General features: G+C 48.5%; 1 protein-coding gene across 1 annotated transcript in view; it reads left to right on the forward strand.

Annotated features, from left to right (window-relative positions):
• Positions 1–11,761: 11,761 nt before the first annotated feature.
• LOC146191619 (chitin deacetylase 7-like) overlaps positions 11,762–22,480 on the forward strand; it is a 77,375-nt gene continuing 66,656 nt past the window's right edge. Inside the window, exon 1 of the mRNA XM_084602145.1 lies at positions 11,762–12,105. Within this exon, the coding sequence (XP_084458271.1) occupies positions 12,018–12,105 (88 nt within the window). The 5' untranslated portion in view covers positions 11,762–12,017. The remainder of the gene's footprint in view (positions 12,106–22,480) is intronic.

Below are 22,480 nucleotides of genomic sequence, written 5' to 3' on the forward strand. Positions count from 1 at the left end.
ACAGAGAGATCACATTCATTTATAGGACACAGAGTGGCGAGCGTGATGCCTTGTGGGAGGGGCTGGATTTGCGACGCAAAGTTGAGAACAGGGAGGCATGTTTGGTTTGCGGTCTTAGTGACGACGGTATGAGCAAGGGCAACGCTTCGTACGAGGGGTATACATCAAAGTAATAGGGGGTACAGAGCAGAACGCGGCGTAAGTTGCGGCTTCAGGTGGCAGGCGGACAAAGTCGACACTACAAAGGCGGCGCACAACAGGAGAGGACGTGGGTCAAAAGCACAGGGAAGGTTAAGTTCAACGACTCTAGTAGCACAGTATATGATGGCCGCATGGTCAGAAAGAAAATCGAGCTCAAGATGACATCGTGAGAGCAATGCTGTAGAACTGTGAACAAGACGGTAGTATGGCGGCCAGGTATCGTTGCGCGCACAGGGCACAACCTTTGACGTTGAGCCATCTGCGACACATACAACCTGTATATGGGCAAGGGTGAGCACTTTTCGCAAGCGACAGCGTAGTTCAGGGCTCATGACAGAAACTTGCGCACCGGTATCAATCAGGGCTTGCATGGCTGTTCCATCAACGAGCACAGTGAGCAAATTAAGACGCGCACGAGGAGCTAGACGAGGATTTGTGATCGTGATCAATACTGCAGCATTCATAGAGTTTCTTACTCTTACCTAGAGGGAAAGCTGTGCTGCCGTCTATGGGAGTTTACATAGAGTTTCCAGACGGCCAGTTCAGCCACCATGGGCGCTCAAAGCATCATGGGCCGGAGAGCTACCGAGTGCAGAACTACAACTTTTGGCCAAAACTAATGCAAAGATAAACGTTGTTCTACCATAAATAATGTCCTAAGATTGAATATTGTGACTTTAAATTGCAAAAAGAGAGAGAAACAGCATGTCAGTGTGATATTTATCCAATATAAGCGATGGCTCTTTCTCCTATTGGCTTAGTTTTGAGCAGCACAAATACCGATATTTTGCACTTAATAGGCAAAATTTGAAATAAAAAAACGTTACAAAAATATTTATGGTTGTACAATCACTGAAGGAACTTTTTAGAGGCATTTCGGGAAACAAAAAACATTTATTGGTGACGTCTGCATTTGCGCCTTCGCTACTATGGCTTTCGCGGTCTATGTACGCACCTTCAGATGATGATGATGACGAAAAAGAAGCATCGCAGTAACGCCACTCCAAGTACCCGTGAAAAACCGACTGTCCCGCAACAAGTAGCACACCGGCCCATGATTCTTAGCGCGCCCATGGTGACTGAAGTGCAGCGCCCTCAGCTTTCCCTCTAGTTAGTGTAAGGAACTCTATGGCAGCATAACCTCCAGACGCTGCAGCACCTAGTTTTTCGTCGGGGAGCGGCCACAGGGACTTGGAGATGAAAAGCGACGGCGCTGGGGCGAACGGGACCGAAGGCGGTGTGGGGAGGGCGATCGGTTTAGGCGGGAAGGCTCGGAGTCAACAGCAGTGCTTGAAGGGTCGTAACGAGGCGAGAAGGAACGAGAGCGGTCATCGTATACAGAAGAAGGTGGAAGGCGGGACCTTTGTGCGAGAGGTACGGGGAACGATACCCCGCACCTCCACCAAGATGTTACGGGAAGAATCTATTTACAGTATGTCTACAAGACGGCTACGACTGGCATAGCAGCGAGCAGCACCACGGAAAAGCAGTCCCACTTCGTCGTCATCTTCTTGTCCCTTCCGCGATGCAAGGGAAGGAAACACTTTGTCGTTGTCTTCTCGTAACAATATAAGCCGCAAACCGTAGTAAACCGATGAATGTTTGGACAACCCCCCCCCCCCCCCCCTCCCAGGGTGGGATATAAAAAACACTCTTTAGATGATGGCCGCCCAAAGATATACTTACGAAAATCGGCCTTTCAAAGGCCGGCTTCAAAACTGTACCAAAAGAAACAGGAAAACGTTGAAAGGGGTTTTTAACGTTTTCCTGTTTCTTTCTTTAGGCCCTATTACAGTTCGCGTTCACGATACCTATGTTGCCCTCTTCATCAATGGTGACGTTCGTATAAGGTTCCAGCTTTAAGCACCACTTATGCTGCGCACTGTCGCCGACAATGCTAACGCTTTCTTCACCATTCTATGTACAAGGATTGCCAAAACTGCCATTCCATAAGGTCTGATTTTTAAGCTGCATATTAAGACACTTGAGGCGCTTATGATGCTATCAGTGTAGCCGGGGTTGAGGATAAGACTACTCCTTGCCTTCCAAAACTCTTGAGCTGGAAGGGCCGTATACGTGCCCTAACATATTGCTCTAAAGCAGGCAAGCAGGCGCTTTTGGCGTGGGGTCTGAATCTACGGGACGGTGCCTGTATCACTGGCCGCAACGTTCGTTAACACTTCGCGCAGACTTTAAATAATTATGTCACGGCATCTACGAGCGGGCGTAAGCCTTTCCGCAATTTCGCTCAGCTTAGTGTTCAATACGACATGCGTTAATGTGTAATGTTACAAGACAGTTTCATGTGTTTCACAATTTCATTGAAAAAAAAAGTTATTCCTTTAAGGAATGTTTCTCCCCCCCCCCCTCCCCCCCCCATTATGGAATACAATTCCCCTTCTTGCCTTCGGTTTACAACATCATCTAAATATCAGTACGCATTCAAAGAGTGGATCTACTCTCCAAAAACACTCTTCAAATTCTTCCATCATTTGGTAATGAAGGCAAAGACGCTTACTAAGTAGGGATGTTTTCTTTTTTTCCCCTTAATTCTTCAGCAGGTATTCGGTAGAGTATTGTATTTTGGATGCTTGTGGTTTTTTGTTGAATTTTCAGGCAGATAACCTCTTGGGGCCGATTAACTGTGTTCGCTCAGGCTGACGTCCTGAGGTATTATTCATGATAACTATACGTAGGGACACAAGGGTCCTATCTGCATTAGAGCAAACCAATTTTTTCGCAGTTCTCATAATTAGTGTTTGTTCGTTTGTCTCAGCGCGTAGCTTTATGAAGCATAAGCACCGGTAAGATTTCATGAAGATGAGAAAGATAATGTTTGATCGTACCGGTGAAGTTTACTGGTGGACGTGCGCGACGCCCACTCCAGCCCTCGTCATTCACCACCGTGACAAGTTGGGAGACTACAAGATTAATAGAAATGTGTTACGTGATTTAGCTGGAAATAGCACAAAATATACAAGGTGCGACTGTTTCACGTGCGTAGCACGCGGAGTTTTGCGACTCCCTCGCATAACGCTTTGCTTGTTTTGGAAGCGTCGCTCGGTTCAGAGATGGGAACATTCTGGGGCTTTTGTGCCGACAGCGCAGTCAAGACACTAAATTTCGACAAAACGAAAGGAGAAGAGGCAATGAGAAAGGTCGAAGAAGGAGATATGTTGGAATTAATTATTGTCTGCAGGTTTGTGTAGACATGTTCGTACGTAGAGTCCGTCTTCGGCGTTTTCGGTTTCGGCGTAGTGAGCAAAAAGAAGAAGAAAAAAACGACGGGCATGGCTCAGGCAGGTGGTAGCTGGCAGTTTACATGGCGGCGTGCATTGCGTATACAGTCGTCGGATTGTCACGAAACCACATGTCAAGGCTGAATTATCAGGTGCTGACAGCTCACAGGTTTCGCCATTGATATATATGGAAGGATAAGATCAGGACACAGCCCTCCTTTGGATCCCGACAAGCTGCCCTTAGGTGACGCAGGCACTATTGGCTATACCGAAGGAAGAAAGGACGAGGCACAGCGTTGGTACATTCAGGCACGTTCATACGGCGTGGTTAAAGCGGGGCTTTATATGTGTCTGGTGTCTTTCACACAATGTGGTAGACTATACGGCGATTATGTGTGGCATAATAGGGCGCGTTTTAAAATATTACTGAATGAGCAAGTAGGAAACTCACATAGGCCCAATACTGATAGTATGTTGACAATATTCGGCTTACATATGTGGCCAGTGAATTGCCAATGCGCCCCAATATTGGGCTGATTATTGGTGCGCGCCTCATTCAGCTTCAAATTCCGAAAAATATGCAGAATGCATAAATTAAAAAAAAAAGGAAGGTCTGTTAAAATGAAAACCCATAGGACGGTTACGAGTGTCTGACACGAATGTTCGAGCGCTTCTTTCTTTCATCACAAAATCAAACAATTGGAGGAGAATCCGGAACCTGTCCAGGACTGCAGCATACACGGAAATTTTGGACAAATTCAGGAAAAGATTTTTTGAACGTAGTTTTTTCCCATGTTGCAGCTTTTGCAATTTATTAAAAAAAAAAAGGCACCCCACTGGTTTTCAATGCCAGTCTTAATTACCCGTAGTGAGCGCACGACAAACGTTTGGCGCTAACTATTGCTAAGCATCAGAAGCATAGACAATTTTTATCAATATATGTTCATAAAAATGCGTTATAACATAACGTTAGCAAAGTTGCCTCACAATTATTTTCAAATGCTCAGCCGTTTTCGATGGCACATTTCAGTACTTGTTTCCGCGGCGGGGGGGGGGGGGGGGGGGGGGGGGGGGGGGGGGGCGAATTTCCAGCGATTTTTTGCTAGGCATTTGAAGCTTATAGGCCATTCCCATAAACATGCCCTAAAAGTCATTTACAATATCCCCCATTTGCCTGAAAATTTAAACGTATTTCAGAAGGCTGGACTTGTGACACTTTGGGGTGAACTTCTAATTGCCTACAGCAGCGAAAGTCATTCAGTGCGTACGCTAGTTTAGAAGAGCCAGTTACAGCTCACAAACTTAAACCTGCGCCTCCTGTGAACATGCAAGCTCGGGCCCCCATTGCAAGCACCCCTTCCAAACACTCACTCAAGGAAATCCGAGTGACGGGCATGAGGGCGCTTGTACCCATTCTCGTCCGGTGGAGGGTTGAAAACCACTCACCTCCCGCAGCCGACGGGACGCCGCCGCCTTTCTCACATTCTTCCTGTTCAATCTTCCTCTTCTGCCCTCCAAATCAACTAGTCCAGGTGAGCACAGGACGCCAAGACGGCGCGAAACTGGGAATGGAGTTAATAAGAACTTTAAAAAATTCTGGCCATGAAAATCACCGATCGCCTGCCCTTCTGATAACACGCATTTCAGTGGCTAGTGATGCCGCAGAGTTCCTTACTATTGCCTGGAGGAAAGGAGGGGACGCACCATATTATGTCAACTTTCTTAGAGAGGGCGATTCAGCAACCACCGACGCTCTAAGCATCAACGCGTCTAGAGCAAAAAAAAAATAAATAAAAAAGCATTACTTACCATATGGGGAGCCCCTGCTACCGACTGCAAAATAATAAACTTTGGCCCAAAAACAAATATTGTAATAAAAAAAATGTTTTTCAATTAGATCTGTCCTGTCCTTCAATACGCTGGGTGTAAATTGATATAAACGAGTAGAAAGGCACATAACTATAAAATTTATTCCAAACGAGAAATGATCTTCTCTCTTAGTTGCCACTTACATGTACGTGGCAAATAAGGAAGAAGGCCAGCTCTCACTTGAGGCAACGTCTGCTGGCCTACCTCTGAGGCGAGGCACCCGGCCAGCCGTCCCAAGCGACGGAGAGTTGAAGCTCCTTCATTAGCTAGTTTAAATAAAAAAATAGCTGTGGCTCAGCATGTGTTACGCCTGGAGTTACGCGAGAGATATCTGCATGGCTACGCTTAGGTTCAGCTTGAAAGTAAAGACATGGATTTTGCAGATAGTAGTTTACTCTAAGGTTTCAGCTTTATTTATGTCATAGGGGACACTTTTGACCACTAAAGTGCGATGTGGCGAAAGCCTTTACCACGCGGTGGTCCGAATCCCTCCACTACAGCACCTCTTTCTCTCTGTTTTCACTCCCACCTTCGCGATGACGCGATAGCGGTAGCTACCAGCTAACATATGTTTTATATATATGTTTTATAACATAAGTTTTATATATATATATATATATATATATATATATAAAACCCCGCTCTAACCGAGCTGTATGAACGGGCCTACGTGGCCTAGCGAAAACGTGAATGCAAGGGTTTGGAAAGACTGATTGTGATATCACCCTCCCATATGAAAGGACAGGCCGTAATTGGCAGTTCCTGCCAAACATAATTTCAGAAAACCCTACGTCCAGTTAGTGCTCAGCCATGGCAGTTGCCTGCTACCGTCTCCCATGACTTCTTCTTCTCCTTCTTTCTTTGATCTTCGAACAGGCACGGACAGCCATGGTGAAATGGCAAGACTGTGACCATTGTAGCTCTCGCTACAAAAGTTCTCTCTCTCTCTCTCTCTCTCTCTCTCTCTCTCTCTCCTTATTTGCCATTGCCAACTATAGCACACTGTCGAAACCAATTTTTTTAGTTCAACAGGCACACTTTTCAAAGAATATTTTTGCAATAAAAATATCTTTCGAGCCCTTCAAGGATTCTTTGTGTGAAGCGTACACACCCTGTTCGGCCGAAAACCCTTTACCGTTGTCGTCGCCGTAACCCGAGCTGAGAAAAACTGTGTCGGAGAAAATACGAACGTGTTTCGCGTCGGAACTGTGATGAAACCACTCTTTGCGCGGCGTTCATAGTGGCACCACACCATTTCGCTTCTCTTCACCATCCACCAGCTAGTCAGGTTGGAAGCTATAGTTTTGCAATAGGGATTGAAATAACGAAATATGTACATTTGATAAGTCCAGGTATCCACTGAGAAATGTTGTTGCGACTGCAGGAAAAAGGAAAAGAAAGTGCACGGGTGGCTCTGTAGCTGAGCCACCTCCGCTGCCTCATGCGGACAGAGGAGAAAGAAAAAGAAGAGGGAGAGATAAAGATGCGTATCGCAACAGCCGTCGTCCGCCACCGAAGCGGTGGCGGGTGCAGTGGCAAGCGGGACGCTGCCTCAAACGACGGGGACCTATCAGTCCCAACCCCGTAGGGCCAGGAGCAGCCACCCCTCCGTCCACCTTCCCCAAAATTCGACTTAAACAAGCAATATATATCTCTTCGCGGGAAGGAAAGGCGGTGTTTAAGGTACTTGGCGTCTACTAATTGGGGGAACGCTCAAGCTACGCCTCATTTGTACTGGCGTTTCGCAAAAAAAAACAACATTAAATCCATGTCGGATTTATTGAATTTTCACCACTATGACTTTTGTGATACCGCTTTGAAAAAGTCGTCTGTGCACGCTAAATGTCGGCTCTGGCCATCTCTTCACGCTGCGCGTACGGAGTTTGAAATAAGAATCTGATACGTCTCCAGCCACAAGTATACCCACCACAAGTATACGTGACTGTCATGTTCATATATAACAAGCGCAGCATGCGAACATTTCCCTCGAATAAACTCACGGACTCGCTTCTGTGTCCAATACACTGCTGCCGCCTGGCGTAGAAATCAGCCAATATTATAACCTTAGTTTTCGTGTAAATACTTTACGCCTCTAAAAATACAATTTGCTGAACCCTGCAATCTCTCCTGACCCAGGCTTAAACGAAGCTGGCCGATGATAGTTCAGAAATCAAGCGGGAGCTCGGCATTACCGTCGCTCTTTTCCTCCCTACCGCAACAGAGAAATTTCCCCCATCTAATTCCGAAGAGCAGCTCATATTTCCGTTCATCGCTGAAACAGAATGCCTGTGCACACATACAGAAATATCTTTTCGAAAGGCGGCATCTCAGTAATCCCGCTGTATTCGCTGGAATGAAAAAATGGCAGCGGTTTAACCATGATTGAACCCAGTTAGCCGGACCGGTTTTACATGATTTTCGCGTGATTTATAGTTTAATTTTGTATCCTACTCGTCGAGACCATTTCAATTATATATGAAGACGTTGTACCACAAAGTTCAATTGTTGATCACAGTGAACCTGCAATTCGTGTAGTCAAATTGCACTGGATATAAGCTATCCAACGATCAAATTGATGGTATATAGCATGAAGCTCAATTTTTAAAACTGTGATTAATGCTAATTAATTTAGACCTACAATCAGTGCAGTGAAATCGTAGTTAACACAAGCTGTTCAACGATATATGAAAATGCTTAATTTTAATTAACGAATTAACAGTGATTAAGGCCCAGAGTCAGTCCCATGCACATATACTCGACATCAGATGTGCAACCACTTATGTGTTGTTATTATAATCGATATGAGCTATACCGCCATATAACACTTGTTTTGCTGTGGCTTGACTCGCAGGTTTGACACTGAGGTCTGAAGGTCAAAGAAAGAGATCCACAAGGCGCTCAACTTTTGCATTGAGTTGAAATAACGACCGAAATGGCTGTCCTTAACTATAGGCAGCGATACGCCCCATGACCGAGCGTCCATTGTGGCTCAAGTGCAGCGCAGCCAGCTTTCTCTCTACGCAATAATGAGAAATACTACGGCTGAAGTGAAGCAAAATTCCGACGACAGTAGGAATGTTTAGCCATTTTTAGTAGTGGTGCAAGGCAGAGGTGCGGAGCTCGCGTGCGTCAAACAGATTCACCGTGACAAGCAAGTCTGAATGTGGAAAACGTGCGATGGAGACAGCCAACAAACGCGTCTCGTCGCATTTGTTGTCTTCATTCTCTTCTTTCGTCCCTTACTCCGTGTTACGACCACCCCACGCAACCTGGAAGTCTGGCCTTAACAGCTATCGCTGTGAGAAAAAAAAAATACCTAACTTCCCGGACGTTGAGGGCAAAACATTTCCCTGGCGACGAATGTAAGGACATGACATCTCATGCGCGACTTGGTCAGCTAGTTGGACGGAATGGCTTTTTTTTTCCTACGCCCGCGGTTGTTTTCTCGCAACTTGTGATTCTTGACAAGGGCCAACTTCAGCCACAGATCAGCCCATGGTATTTTAGAAGTACATACACCCTCATCCCAGCAAACAGTCACGGAAGCACGGCAACTGAAGGTCCCCCTGAAAGAGTTGAGCAGCTTAAAGCCAACCTTGTGGATCGCCAGAATCAGTCTGGAATAGGAAGTCATCGCCTGAACCCCGGAATGACTAAATTCGCGAGAACGGAACAAGTTTAAATTGCCGCAATCACTTTATTATGGCGAAATCTTAACGCGCACATTGCCCAGCAGTCTCAGAGAGGGGTATAGTATCTGGTCCCCAGCTGTTTTGGGACGCAGATATGTACAGCCTTTTTAGATGTCCTCGGACGCCGGTATCACCGCTGCCCCCCGCTTAACAGATTTCCAGTTCTTTATGCACTCCCCTGCGATGCGATTTCAAACAAAAATTTTAGGGGCGCTTAAGCTCCTCCTTTTTGGGTATAAGACTAGATCACTAATTGCTACCGTCTTCAGACTCCTGTGCGGATCCTTGTTCGCATATATGCGCTTTGATACTAGCTGGCTAAATCACTAATTCGTCATTTTGGGCTTCTATTATCTGGCACCGCGACTGATGGCCGTACAGTCCTAAGTGACCACATTATGTGAAAGACCACCTGACATAGATTTAATGTCCCGGTTTAATAAGGCGTACGAACGGGTCTTGTGGCTTAGTAGTATAAGATATCTGCCTCAAGGTATCCAAGGATTCCGTAGGGTTTCCTTCCCATCTCGCCCTTCTAAAACCTGCAAGAGACATGTTAGTTATATTTCGCTAACGACAAAAAGAACGCCTATGGCAACGTTATATTATCTGGAGAACAGTTCCCTTAAGTTGTCACGTCGAAATCAATACCAGTAATCGAGATGGAGTCTCACACTGATGCTGTAGCCTCCACCTTCTCCTCTTTCGCACCCTGGAAAGAGAGCCTGCTTCGGTGAGGGATGAGGGTAAAGCCCACCCAATTCATAATGCTCCTCCCTAGCCCTTCGAAATACCGGAGAAATATGGCGCGGAGCAGCACCTCCTGACGACATGGTTGCGGTGAATATTGAGTGCTTGCTGCTCTAAGCAGCACACGTTGGCTGCTGCGACATAGCGGGGGGGGGGGGGGGGGGGGGGGGGGGGGGATTCATTGCATTTTTCTAGCTTTAACGAACAACGGCGCATAGAAGAGGTCACACGCTGTGACATAACACCGACGCCAGCGACACATCACATGACCGTTCACGCCAGCTTCGAAGCCACTCTTAGCATAACTCAAGCCAGCTCACTGATACCTGCCTTGAAGCAGGTGTGTGACTTGAAGCGCTGCCAAAATCATCGGCGAAGCCGTGCTCGCCCTAATTGTGGATGCCGATACCACTTTTTTGAGGAACCAGGTAAGAACGCGAATTCTATAAAAAATATCAAGGAGAACGGGCAGCATAAGCAAAGTGCAAAAGCTGCACTGCATGCACCGCTCCGATTATCTTCGAGTGTTGCGCTAATTAGGCAGAATGTGACAGTGCCCCGGGCGTTTAATACTCCCGATAGGCCGCTCCACCTTCTCTTTACACTTTCCCATCTGTTCCTTTATTTCTACCCACACCAGGTACTCTAAGGCAATTCTTTCTTTGCTGACCTCCTAGGCCTCCCCTTGCCCCTCATCTCTCTCTTCAGCGCATGCACACACCCACCTTCAAAGATATGGACTAAGCCACTGTTCTATACTATCTTTTCTCGTCTCGGCCGCAACCCATACTCGGTTATCGCATTTCTTATTTTTGGCGTCTGCGGCACACCGTGCAACTTTTTCATGCGGGATTGCCCCCGAACCCATGAGTTTTGCCCCCGGTCAACGAAAGGGCTTGGAATATCACAAATCGGAAGAGCGCAGACATATTAACAACAACAAAAGCACTTTCTCAAGGGCACAAAACGATTAGTTCTTAAAAGTCTTAGCACGCGGACGGCCTCAAGTATCACCTTTAGCATAGGATGCAATCGCGAAGCGGTTCCTTTGTCTCGAACCCACCCTTCAGCGATGGATATGCGCGGTTCAGTGATTCCTTTGTTGGTGAAAAAAAAAAAAAAACACGGCGTGGGGGGATTGCAGCCGATTCGATAAACAGGCTGGTTTTGCATTGCGAAGATCATAGGATGAAGAACGCTGTAAACAGTACAAACTGGTAATAAATGTGACACAAGCGCATCCATACGAAACTGTCCGCGCCAATTGCACTGTATATTGAGAGAACAAGCAGAAGTTTATTCAAATGGAAAGCTGACGCGCCTACACAAAATCAAATCCGGGTCCAAAATATCCGCCCCGCCGGGGACTACTGTGCCGGAGTTCCCGGGATCGAATCCCGGCCTCGGCGGCTGCGTTTCGATGGAGGCGAAACGAAGTGGCGTCCGTGTGCTGTGCGATGTCAGCGCACGTTAAAGATCCCCAGGTGGTCGAAATTACTCCGTAGCCCTCCACTACGGCCCCCCTTTCTCTCTATCCACTTTCACTCCCACCTTCCTCCCTTCCCTTACGGCGCGGTTCAGGTGTCCACAGAGCAAGTGTGACAGATACTGCGCCTTTCCCTTCCTATGAACCAACCAACCAACCAACCAACCAACCAAAATATCTAACGAGCAAAGGAAGCAGTGATCTTACAGAGCAGACATGGAGGAGACAGGGGGAAAAGCACAACAGTCACCGACGTAGAAACCACGCGGGCGCTCATCCCTGGCAAAGAAGGCATCAGCGAGAGCGCGACGGAGGAGAAGGAGAAAACGAGCAAGGGTGGTGGAAGGGGTGGGCGAGAATATGAGCTAAAGAACGGCGTCCGCGTGCGGTGCCTTTGAGAGAAGAAATGTGAGGAGAGTCGGAGGAAGGGAAGCGTCCAGTGGAAAGTGTTCGCTGAGCTGAGCGCAGAGCGTGCGTACAAAACCGGGTTGCCTTTCGCCTTCGGTGCGAGTTGAAGACGAGTCTGCCTCTCGGGAAGGGGATAAACCGCCGCGATCCAACGCAACAACCTGCCCTTCCTACACGGAGAAGCAACTCTCCCTCACAGCCTTCTTCTTTTTCTGTTCCCGCTCACGCGAGTCGGACGACGGCGTTGCTGCTTCGCTTGCCTTCAGTTGAGCGCGGACACCCAAAGGAGAGACCGTCGCCCGCCGGTACACTGTCACTCGTGTCTCGTTCACTCGCAAAGGAGAAGAAAAGCGGCACAGCTCAAGCTGAAGCATGGGGTTCTCACCGGGTGGAAAGCCAGCCCGGCTCTTGGCAACGGCCCTCCTTGTGATCGTGAGCCACTTCGTCCCTGCAGCAAGTGGTAAGTGAGACGCTCCATAGACTTTCAAGTGAGACGATTCGTGAGCAGCAACAAGCCGCCCTAGAACGCAAATTCTTCCTGAGCCAAACGCACAAATTTAGCAGAAAGGTATAATTTTTCACGAATTTTTCACAGGCAGTCGAAGAGAGCGAAGGAATCATCAAAACACAACTAGTAGGCACGGCATGTTCACGTTTGGCCTGCTCTCACGTTCAAAGCATGTAGACTAGACCACCCAGGCGTTCTGCACAGAACCAGGGCGAGCTGCTTCTTATATTCAGCGCTCGTGCCCGATCAGGAAGACTCTTTCAGTGTGTTTAAAACCTCATAGAACGGGTATTACCGCTCATTGTCTCACGCATCTCACTCTTTCCCTCGCCGCAGTGTTAGCCGTCGTGTAGCAGACACCCGGAAATAATTTACTATGCACTCATTGCAGTGCGAATTTCAAACATCGGCGCACCCGTACCACGCCTTGTGATGCAAACTACACGCACGCGTGCGCGAGCAAACGGCTCCGATTTGAAACGCGCACTGCATGTAGCACATATACCTACCTACCCGTACTCTCCACTCCTCCGCCTCGCTGTCTGTGCCTACGTTTCCCGCCTGACGCTGCGAACGGCGCCGAGGGAGCCCTAATTCGGCGCCGAGAGAGCCCTAAGCGGCTTGCGGAGATGCGCGTGCGATGCATACGATTACCTGTCAGCAGCAGTCAGAGCCATTAGCTTATCGAATGCAGCAAGTCGGACGGAAGACAGTGTGAGTAAAGGCAGCGCCGATAGCACGTTCCCAATACCCGTATGCTTGTAAAGCACGCCGAGAGGTACGGAAAAGCTGGGCGTTGGCGACCAATCATTCTTACAAAGAGTATCGCCTGTTAGGCAACATTGCATGCATTGCATTGCCAAAGTAGGAGACAAGGTATTTCACTTGCGAATTTCGGCCCTGAACAGAAGTTTGACGTTGTACCTGTGTTACCTATAGCTTATGACATAGACCATCGCTAGAAGGCGGGTCGAATTAGGCTGCAGGCAATGGTAAATAAAATAAAAAAAGAAAAGGAGTGCGGGTTGTCACTAAGTGGCACAAAGATGCGGCCTGCTGTTCATTCTTAGTGCCCGTCGAGAGAGATGTGACGGGTAAATTGTGATCTTCCAGACTGTCAGTGCGAAAAAAATGTGCAGCTATTCCTTCTGACTTTATCATACATCCCCACGGCCGTTCCTTGCTTAAGATATATGCGTATAGTGACACACTCGTGGAAAAAAAAAAAAAAAAAAAGGAATAGATTACAGTAGGACCTAAACACAGGGTGCACAACAGCTAACGTGGACGCGATTTCTTAGTTCAAGCGACGTTCTAGAGCTTTATTGCATAATGGCATAAACCGATCCGCATCGCGTACAAAAATTTCCATATTAGCTCATCATTTCTTGAAAACAGCGCAAGAAACAACACAGAGACACATAGGAGAAAAGACGCTTGCACTGTTTTCAAGAATGGTATACCAACTAGCCCGGCATCTCGCACTCGCACCTCATCAAACGAATTGAAGTTCGCACTGAGCACGCACGCGAAGTACAACTTCTAAAGCTAGGGAAGGAGGAGGAATAACTTTATTTACTCTAAAGCTAGATGCTCTCTAACTTTATTTACTTCTTCTTTTTTTTTTAATACCGTCGTTAATTGAATAATGTAAAGAAGAGCGCCGATGACGTTGCCCTTGTAACACTGGTAGTTGCTGAAACAGCCCTCCCGCAAGCAATAAAACTCCTTTGGCAACAGACGCCCCGCTTCTAAATTGGCTGCTAGCATGTTTTTCTCTCCGAGTCGGCAGCAAGAACGTGATCGCTTTGCAAGATTTCCGATGGCTCTCGATATCAGTCGGACAACAATTTTTATGCCCTGCGAATTCAAGGTGCATTGCGCAGTATTGGGAAATGCTCGGCAGGATAAAGCGATGTATAGCGAGCCACAGCGGAGCTATAGGAGCCACGAAAGAGGTGGCGTCATGTGCACAAAGTGACCCTAATCATTCGCCCCTTCTCGCAGCTTTATGCAGTTCTCTCGGGGAAAGGATTCGTGTGCCATGGTTTTAGGGATGCACACAAACCGGCACGCGAGAAAGGGCACTTTAGAAACGATATAGGCGACGGGCCAAGCACGTCCGTTCAAACACCCTCACACAAATTTGCGCGTGTTAGTCGTTGTGATTTAGCGCCTACCAGATTTCACATTGCACGCTGTACAGACATACTGTAGAGCTATAGAGCACTATAGACGTGCCGTCAGGATCGGTGCTCGTGCGTCTTCTTTGCCGGTTTTCTCTCTTCAAATACTTATTTCTCAGCGTTCAGTGTGAAAGTTCTCATTTAGGGTGACTCTTCAATATTTGCGGCTCGTTTATGTCCATATTAGCTTGCAGGCCAGCTCTGCGTAGTCGACCAAAAGTAATTTTATGTTTAATCCCAAGGAGCAAGTAAACGCTTAAAAACTAACAAATAACCGCTTCTAGATAATCAGCTATTTCCGAAATTGGCTGAGATCGGAAAGCTTTAAATATTACCTACGAAGTGCATAGTGAAATAAGTCGACGAATGGGGCATGCGCACCACTATACTTCTTCTGCTCAGAGAGCCCACCAGTGTTCGTATAATAGCGTCGGAACATGTCAAGCTAGAGTTCGCGCGGTTTTAGTAAAGTAACTATGGCCTAAATTTAAAACATTCCCTGACCAAAGAGGCATCACTATTCGCTCAACTTTCGACGCCAGTATTGGTGCCCTCACGGTCTGTGCATAATAGCCAGGATATTATCCAACTCGGCTCTATTTCTGTCCAGCGTCAGAAGGCAGGCGGACATCATTGCGCAGTTCGCTGCCTGAACAATAAGTGTCGTCGCGTTTCTCCGAGGTGTCCTAAACCAAAGTGCCTCTCTTGGTGAATGACTGTAGAGAGAAACCCAGCAGACGCGCTAACGACACCGCCGCCTCGGAAGACACGCTTTGACAACACGCAGGAATCTGCGCGTGGAGATCTCTTTCCGCCCGCACGCAGCGGGGCCCGGTGAAAAGGTCTCGGCCTTTGCCCATCAGAGAAAGAGACCCAAGACCTCGGAGGACGTGGAGGAGGAAGAAGAAGAGGCGCTCAGGCAGACGTGACGCCTCTCTGCGCGAATTACGCCGAGGCCGCCTCCCAGCGAGCACACACAGGCGCACCGCGCTGCCTCCCGGAAGCGGACGACCGGCGGGCGAAGAAGGGGAAAGGGGTGCTTAGAAGAGCGAGCGCGATGAGCAGCAGCGCCCTGGAATTCCCCGCAGGCATTCCGGAAACGTGGATCGGAAGCGCGCTCGCCAGCAGCAGCCCTTATTATTCTCAGCCATCACGCGTCCTGTAGCGCGCGATGTCGCCGGCTCGCCCTTTATAACGAGAAGTTGTGACTGCAACTGATGCCGGCGGGAGAGATGCGAGAGTCTAAACAACATTACGGAACACGGTGTGTCACGAGGGAAAGGGAGCAGTGCTTGGTGGCAGCTGGAGTTGACAGTCAGAGTCTGACAGTGCACGTCTTGGAAGAGAGTGAAAAACTAGGCGCCACGCGAGCACACGTACGCTCAAACAAACACATACGCTCAAAATTATTCTCGAGTCTGGCTTGTTTAGGTATGTGCCGGGTGATAGTTACGCCATCCATGCAGAGAATCCACCGGCGGCATTTCGTGCGTGTGTGCTTACCCACAAAGCTAACGCAGTACTAGTGTGATCAACAGTTCTTCACGCCACGTATGCATGATCGCTAACTTAGACGCATAGACGAGACAATGTATGACCTCGATTCGTCCTCAAATGGCTCTGCAACTGTAGCTGGAGTATTTTCAAGCTACCCGCAGTCATTATGCCAAGCCTGTAACTAGGCTCCGGATAAGCTTCGAGTGCTATAGAAGACGGGCCGTGAAGACACTGAAGAGGCGGACAGAACAATCCCTTCTCGCCGTCTATCGTTTTATGCACTCCTTCACGGTGTATGCTCTACATTTGAATATATGCCACCCACTGGCGAAAAACGTGCGCAGATTACGAGTTACTCTGACAGATTGTTTTCATTCTGTATTGAGAGAGATTGCGTAAAAAAAAAAAGGGGGGGGGGGGGCGATCGCATTATCGCTTACTACCCAGAACTACACGTCAAAAACTTCCAGACCTCAAACTCGAAGCCCAATTGCGCACCTAGTATATTCAGCGTGCCTCTATCAGGCCTTGAAAGCACTGGTAACGGTCATGGTTTCCAGCTAAGCACCCGAAATCGACGAGGCGTTTATTTTGTCTGAATACCTCGGCTGGTCGTCCGCTGATCTCAGCAGCCAGCTGGCAACCCCCACCACACAAACGTCGGGCGAAGTTACGTGGCTCGTGCATTTTAACCCGTCTCGCGTCACTCGCGAGTCTGCCACTCGGGGCCGGAGGAACTGTGTGGGATGCGTGTCTGTGCGCATTCCCATGTGCGCGCTGCGGGGTTGGCGGCGTAGGCGCTTTCTAGGGAAGCATGGCGCGACGCCGGCGCTCTTTTGGAACGCTCTGTTTATACAGCGCTGCGTGCGCGTTTGAAAGACGCGCAGCACGCGACCCGACCGAGTCCCGGCCCCAGTGGCCTTGCCCGCGTGGAGCGCATTACTTGTGACACGACCGAAGGTGGAGCCCACGCTTCAACTTCTGCTTTCTCCACCATACACCTAAGATGCGTAAAAAGTGCGCAAGCAGCAAAACCGAACTGAACATGAATAAAGGGGGGGGGGGGGGGGGGGGAGAAGAAAGCGACAGTGTGCCCACGAGACAGAGGGTTGAGACGTGACCTGACTGCTCTCCTGCTCTTTCGTCCCGACCTGTCCTTCACTTTCGATGCCCCGTCTCCAGTGCTGAAAGACACCGTTCTGACGCATTTCGTTCAGCGCTCCTTTTAACGATTTAACCGCCAAGAAAGCGCTTACGCTCAACGCGAACATGTGACGCTGTTTGTATAGTTCTCGAGTAGCAAGTGGGCGTCGTGAGAGCTTGAGGATTCAAAACATGTGCACCTATAGGCATTTGGTATTCGCACAGCGATCTTGAACATGATCAAATTTCCTTTTTCTTGCGACCCTGAATCACATGCCACGTTTTGTGAGCATAGCGGAAACTGTTCACCACAGTTCTTCCAGACAAAGTTCCGCATTTTGTGCGCATGCGCGAAGTTTGAACACCGCGGCTCAACCTCTCGCTGGTTCCTATAGGCTTTGAACGAATTGCTGTGCTGGACCAAGTCAACCGACCTCGTCAACAGAAACGTGCAGAGTGACCATCACGGAAAGAGACAGGCGACACAAAGGGGCTGCACGCACGCTCTCGAAAAATAACGTAGTAGCGAGATACGAAGGCGCGCTTGTAGCGCTTTGTGTCGTCTCTCTCCCTGATGTCCCTCCGATGTCCCTCCGATGTCCCTGATGTCCTGCACGTTTCTGGGCCTCACCTCGGTCACCGCCGTAATTGTAAACATCATTACGCTCAAACTGCGAAGGCTCACTGAAGGACAAAGGCCTCTTCCGCTCACCTGCGATTGGCCCTTTCGTAAGCCGCCTGACATGTGCTGCCCCCAACTATTTTTCCTAGTGTCCTCCCCGTTGCTATAATAGCATTTTAGATAAACGACGCTGGCGCACTCTGGCGCACACTGGTGGCCAATTGTATCGTCGAAAAATTGCACCGGTGGTGCACATAGGCTTCCCTGCCGTTGGCTCCTGCGCACCACACTGATTTATAAAAGATGCCGTGACAGACCATCGGCGTGCCAAGCCGGAAAGCTGTGCGCTGTTGGTCTCACTGCCCTCCTATCTTTGTTTTATTCTTGATCTCCACAGGTGATAACAAATATGCTCGAGCTTCCTTAGTTCCGTCAGGCGTAGATGCAGGCACGTGGTGCACGAAGGTGACACAGAGAGGACCAACTAAACAGCGTTTTACAATCGCACATGCTTTAAGCCTGTTACGTACTGTTGTTTCTAGCCACAGACTCCCTGTGCGCTTACTTTTGAATGGCCGTGCCTTTCGTTCTGCCTTTTCTTCTCTGAGTTACAAGTTTCGAAGTGAGCATAAAAGCGCTTGAATCCTTATAGTAAGCACTTTTTCAGCGTGTTTTTTGTTGTTTAAACAGCATGCATACACGCACATCAACGAGCGAGAGAGCCCCTGTCAAGGCTTGGCATGTCACAGCAGGATGGAAATGATGTGCCCTTTATTTACTCAGCATTATTTGTGCAATTATGCTACGCTGCGTCATAGTCACACCGCGGCTGCGTCAGAGTGTGGCCGCTGAATTGTACGCATGCCTTCCACGGCACAGCTCGGATAATGCGGCATCACCACCATAGCTGTTCTCTTGCCCCATTGCAAAACAAGTGGGAGAAAGCCGTGCACAGAGCTCTGCCAAACGGGGCACAGCGTCACGACAGCGTCGCCTTTCTCCTTTTAATCACGCTCCTAACCGCCCCACGCTAGCGAGAGCCGGAAAATCGGCCTTCCACGCACACGCGCGCCCACTGCTTCGTCCCGTGGAGAAATCACACGGTCGCCCGCCAAGTGCAGGTCCGTAATCGCGTCCGTCGCGCGCTGCACCTCTGCACGCTCGCTCTCCGCGCCAACAGGCAACGCCGAGGGGAAAGCCCGGTCGGTGCGGGAAGGTCGAGATTAACGGATGGAAGACGACGTCGCCTCTACTAAAGGCGTCAGTCGTCACTGCAGCCGTTCTCTCTCGTCTTGGGACCGTGAGCCCACAAAGGAGCTAGAAGTTGTCAGTGTTCTGCTTTGCAGCACGGAGGATGCGAGTGGCACGGTCATTAACAGCGCTAGCATTGTTCCGCGCAAGCAGTGCAGTTTTCTCTGTTGTAGCAAATGCGGTTTTGTGACTCGAGAGAGGGACCTCTGCAAAGAGGAATGGGCATGTAGGCACCTTTGAGTAACGTCTGAAGGTGCTTGCCTGATCATTTGCATGGCATCCCACTCTGAGATGACAATGCATAAAAGATGAAATCACACGCTTAAAGCAAACACGCGCAATGCACGAAACCACGCCACATCACGGCAATTTAAGTGGCGTCGCTCCCTCAAAGTAGGAACGCCTATGAAGCGCATTCGAGCCTATGCGGATTTTTGCGACAGCGAAACGTTGCAAACGTTGCCTTTAAAAAAGCACGAAAGGCACGAATTCTCAACTGTCTGGCACTGTTAAACGCAATAGTACTCCTCCATTTATCTCTGCAACAAGAAAAAAGGCGGTACTGCTCGCAGAACATTAGAAACGTCTGCTTACATGCAACAACCTTTTTTGTTTGTTTGTTTGTTTGTTTGTTTGTTTGTTTGTTTGTTTGTTTGTTTGTTTGTTTGTTTGTTTGTTTGTTTGTTTGTTTGTTTGTTTGTTTGTTTGTTTGTTTGTTTGTTTGTTTGTTTGTTTGTTTGTTTGTTTGTTTGTTTGTTTGTTTGAACCGCACGATGCAAGCTGAACGTCATCAAGAAAATGTTGAAACAACCTGACTGTTTTTTTTTATATTTTTTTTAATGAGAAGTAAAGCATAATTCGTTAACGCGTGCTCGATTTCCGTTCCTCCTTTGGAATGTGAGACGCATGCTGGTGCAGCATTGCAGCTATTTCTCAACTTGGGCTGCTGGAGACATCCATCCAGTCCTCTTTATATGCATAGCGTTCCCCGCCGCGAGAGTTCTACTTTCATATACACTACATGTAACCGGACCCGTTTTGTCTAAACGTAACGCTGCTCAATTTGCAGAACGTCATTTTCCGGTTGGGAATCGCCGCGGTGGCGCAGTGGATAAGATGCCCGACTATACTGATCCGAAATACCCGGTTTCAAACCCAACCGCCAACGTAGCGTGCGCTGGGAGCTTAGGGCAGCAAATATACGGTACACAAGCCCCGCGGGCGACCAACGGTCTTGGTCAAAGCGCAGTGCCATGTCATGACATAAGCAAAACAAGCAGAGGCATGACATTTTGCCATGCATCTTTTATAAGACGCTGTAAAATAGTATATGCGACAAACATTTTAATACGCGATAAAATATTGGCGCACGATGTAAGACACAAATATCACGGTATCAAACAGAAAGGCTTCGACGCTACACTTTCTCATGGGGTACAAATATGAACTGAAAGAGACCGAGCTAGCCATTTAGCTACAAAATAATAGTGAGATTACAGCACTGAGCAAAATTCAAATATGTTGCGAGGTACATATCACCGACGGATGTGGAAAATGGCTGTCTGAAGTTTTTAAACTTGTCCTTGCTTCATTTTTCGCATACCAATTAATTATGGGGAGAGCATATAGCATTGCGCGGGCGCCGGCCGATCAATTTCGCTCTAACTTAACTAAGCATCGCTTCGTTTCACTGAAGCGAATTTTGCCGAGTCTTGAAACGAGAAGCTAATCAAAGGCCAAAGCTAAATAACTCTTCTCCATTCCAGCGGTGTTATTTTACTGCACGATGTGAGAAGTGATTAGACATGTTTATTGTCCACTGGCATCGAATTTAGCTGCTAGAACGCTTCACCACAACCCGTCTATTCGATTTTTTTTTTGTTTTTTACATTAATTCTTGTGTGTACCCATCCCATGGGAAGTCAGTCAGGCTCCACCCCTTCCCCTATTTATCTCAGTTATTTCGCCTTTTTCCCCTTTCCTTTTAACCGAATGATTCCGAAGCAGAAAACGTCCCGAGAGCACGCAGCACCCAAGTGCGGCACCAGGGTAAATACCGAGACTGGCGCGCGGGTCAAAAAGGAGGCTAAAACGCAGGGGCGCTGCGGAGCCACTACTATGCACAGCCCGCGAAAGCGGCGACGGTCGCCGCCGAGCCAACTCGAGCGTGAGGGCGTCTCATTTGCGATTCAAAGCCGCCGCCACCGCAGACCGAGCCTAGCGCTCAGAATCGGTCGAGAAGAAGAGGAGTCGACCGCAGGCGGTCTCCTCGCTCGACGGCGTCGAGAAATAATTATGGGCGCTCACCTCGCGGTCCCAGCCGTGGGACATTGTGCGCGGGCCCAACACGCTCTTTCTCGTGCTGTTGCTATTACGACGCGTTGACGAGAGCGATATCGCGCGGTGGCGAGACCACCGCGCCAGACCTCGTCCTCATCCCGTGGACGCGATAACGCGCCGTGTGAAAGCCGTGCCTGCCTGCGCCGCTGTTTACCGACGCCTGTCGGGTCATCCCAAGCTAAACACGTCAAGCTGGGCGTGCGAACGCGAAAGGGGCGGTTTTTTGGCGAGGGTGGGCTGATTCTATCCGACAGCATCTAGTAGCCTCCATACGTTGACGCTTCCCTTGCTATCGAGCTGTCCGGGGACCGAAACACATACGGCTGAGACTGTTCACTGGAGCTTATTCTTTTTTTTTTTTTCGCGCTGGCAGGTGAAGTTCAGTGTATGCAGTCGGTCACTCACTTAGCTTAGGACATGTTTCGAAGCGTCACAGGGCAGGAGGAGTGTGTCGTGAAGAACAAACGTTCGATAAGCCTCAAAGAAGACAGTCGCGCGGACTTTTCACCTCGAGATGAAACGGGGAGGGCTACAGGCAGTATTCTTGTTCACTGTTTGAAAGGCTCCACACGTAGGATAGTTGATCATGCCCTGTAATATGTAACAGAAATTTCATTATCGACCGGTTCGCAAGACCATATTTCGTAAAAACTTCCCTGTTGGGATATCCTGCCTCCCCTGTCACTCGCTATCAGGCTACCTCCAAAAGCAAAGAACAAGTTTCCTCGGACATCGTTGTAGCGTGCACTGATACGCTAAGCTACATGACCCACGATTTCTTGGTACGCAACAGTTTGCCTTTAACATTATTATGCGTCCTTACTCATTATAAGGAACATGGAGTCTGGGCATGCACTCGGCATATATAACTGAAATTGGTGGACGACTGATGAAATTGCGGGATGGCGGAAATAGACAAACAAAAGAGATAACACGGAGGCATAGTGAGTAGACACCACCCCCGGCTTGGCCCAGACCCAGCTTAGTGTTGTGCCAGTTGTACATCTAGCTTACTCTGGCCCAACTTTACGCCTGGGCACACGGCTGCTAGAGATACTTGAGCCATAGCCACACGTAAGGAAGAAAGGAGTATAATGACGAAGAACATCTGCACACTTGAAAGTAAAAAGCATGCATCATTTATTATGAAAGTATAAAGCTGCTTGTAAGAAGAAACTGCATTAAATAGCCATCGCTCAAAAGAGTGCATCAGCAAAAGCGCCACAAGTCTTGAGAGCGAATCGTTTACAACACTAGAGCAAGCGTTGTTGTCTTCTTAGTCTTTTGT

Source organism: Amblyomma maculatum, chromosome 4 (assembly GCF_055883805.1).
Source record: "Amblyomma maculatum isolate TAMU_Amacu chromosome 4, ASM5588380v1, whole genome shotgun sequence".
Classification (NCBI taxonomy): domain Eukaryota; kingdom Metazoa; phylum Arthropoda; class Arachnida; order Ixodida; family Ixodidae; genus Amblyomma; species Amblyomma maculatum.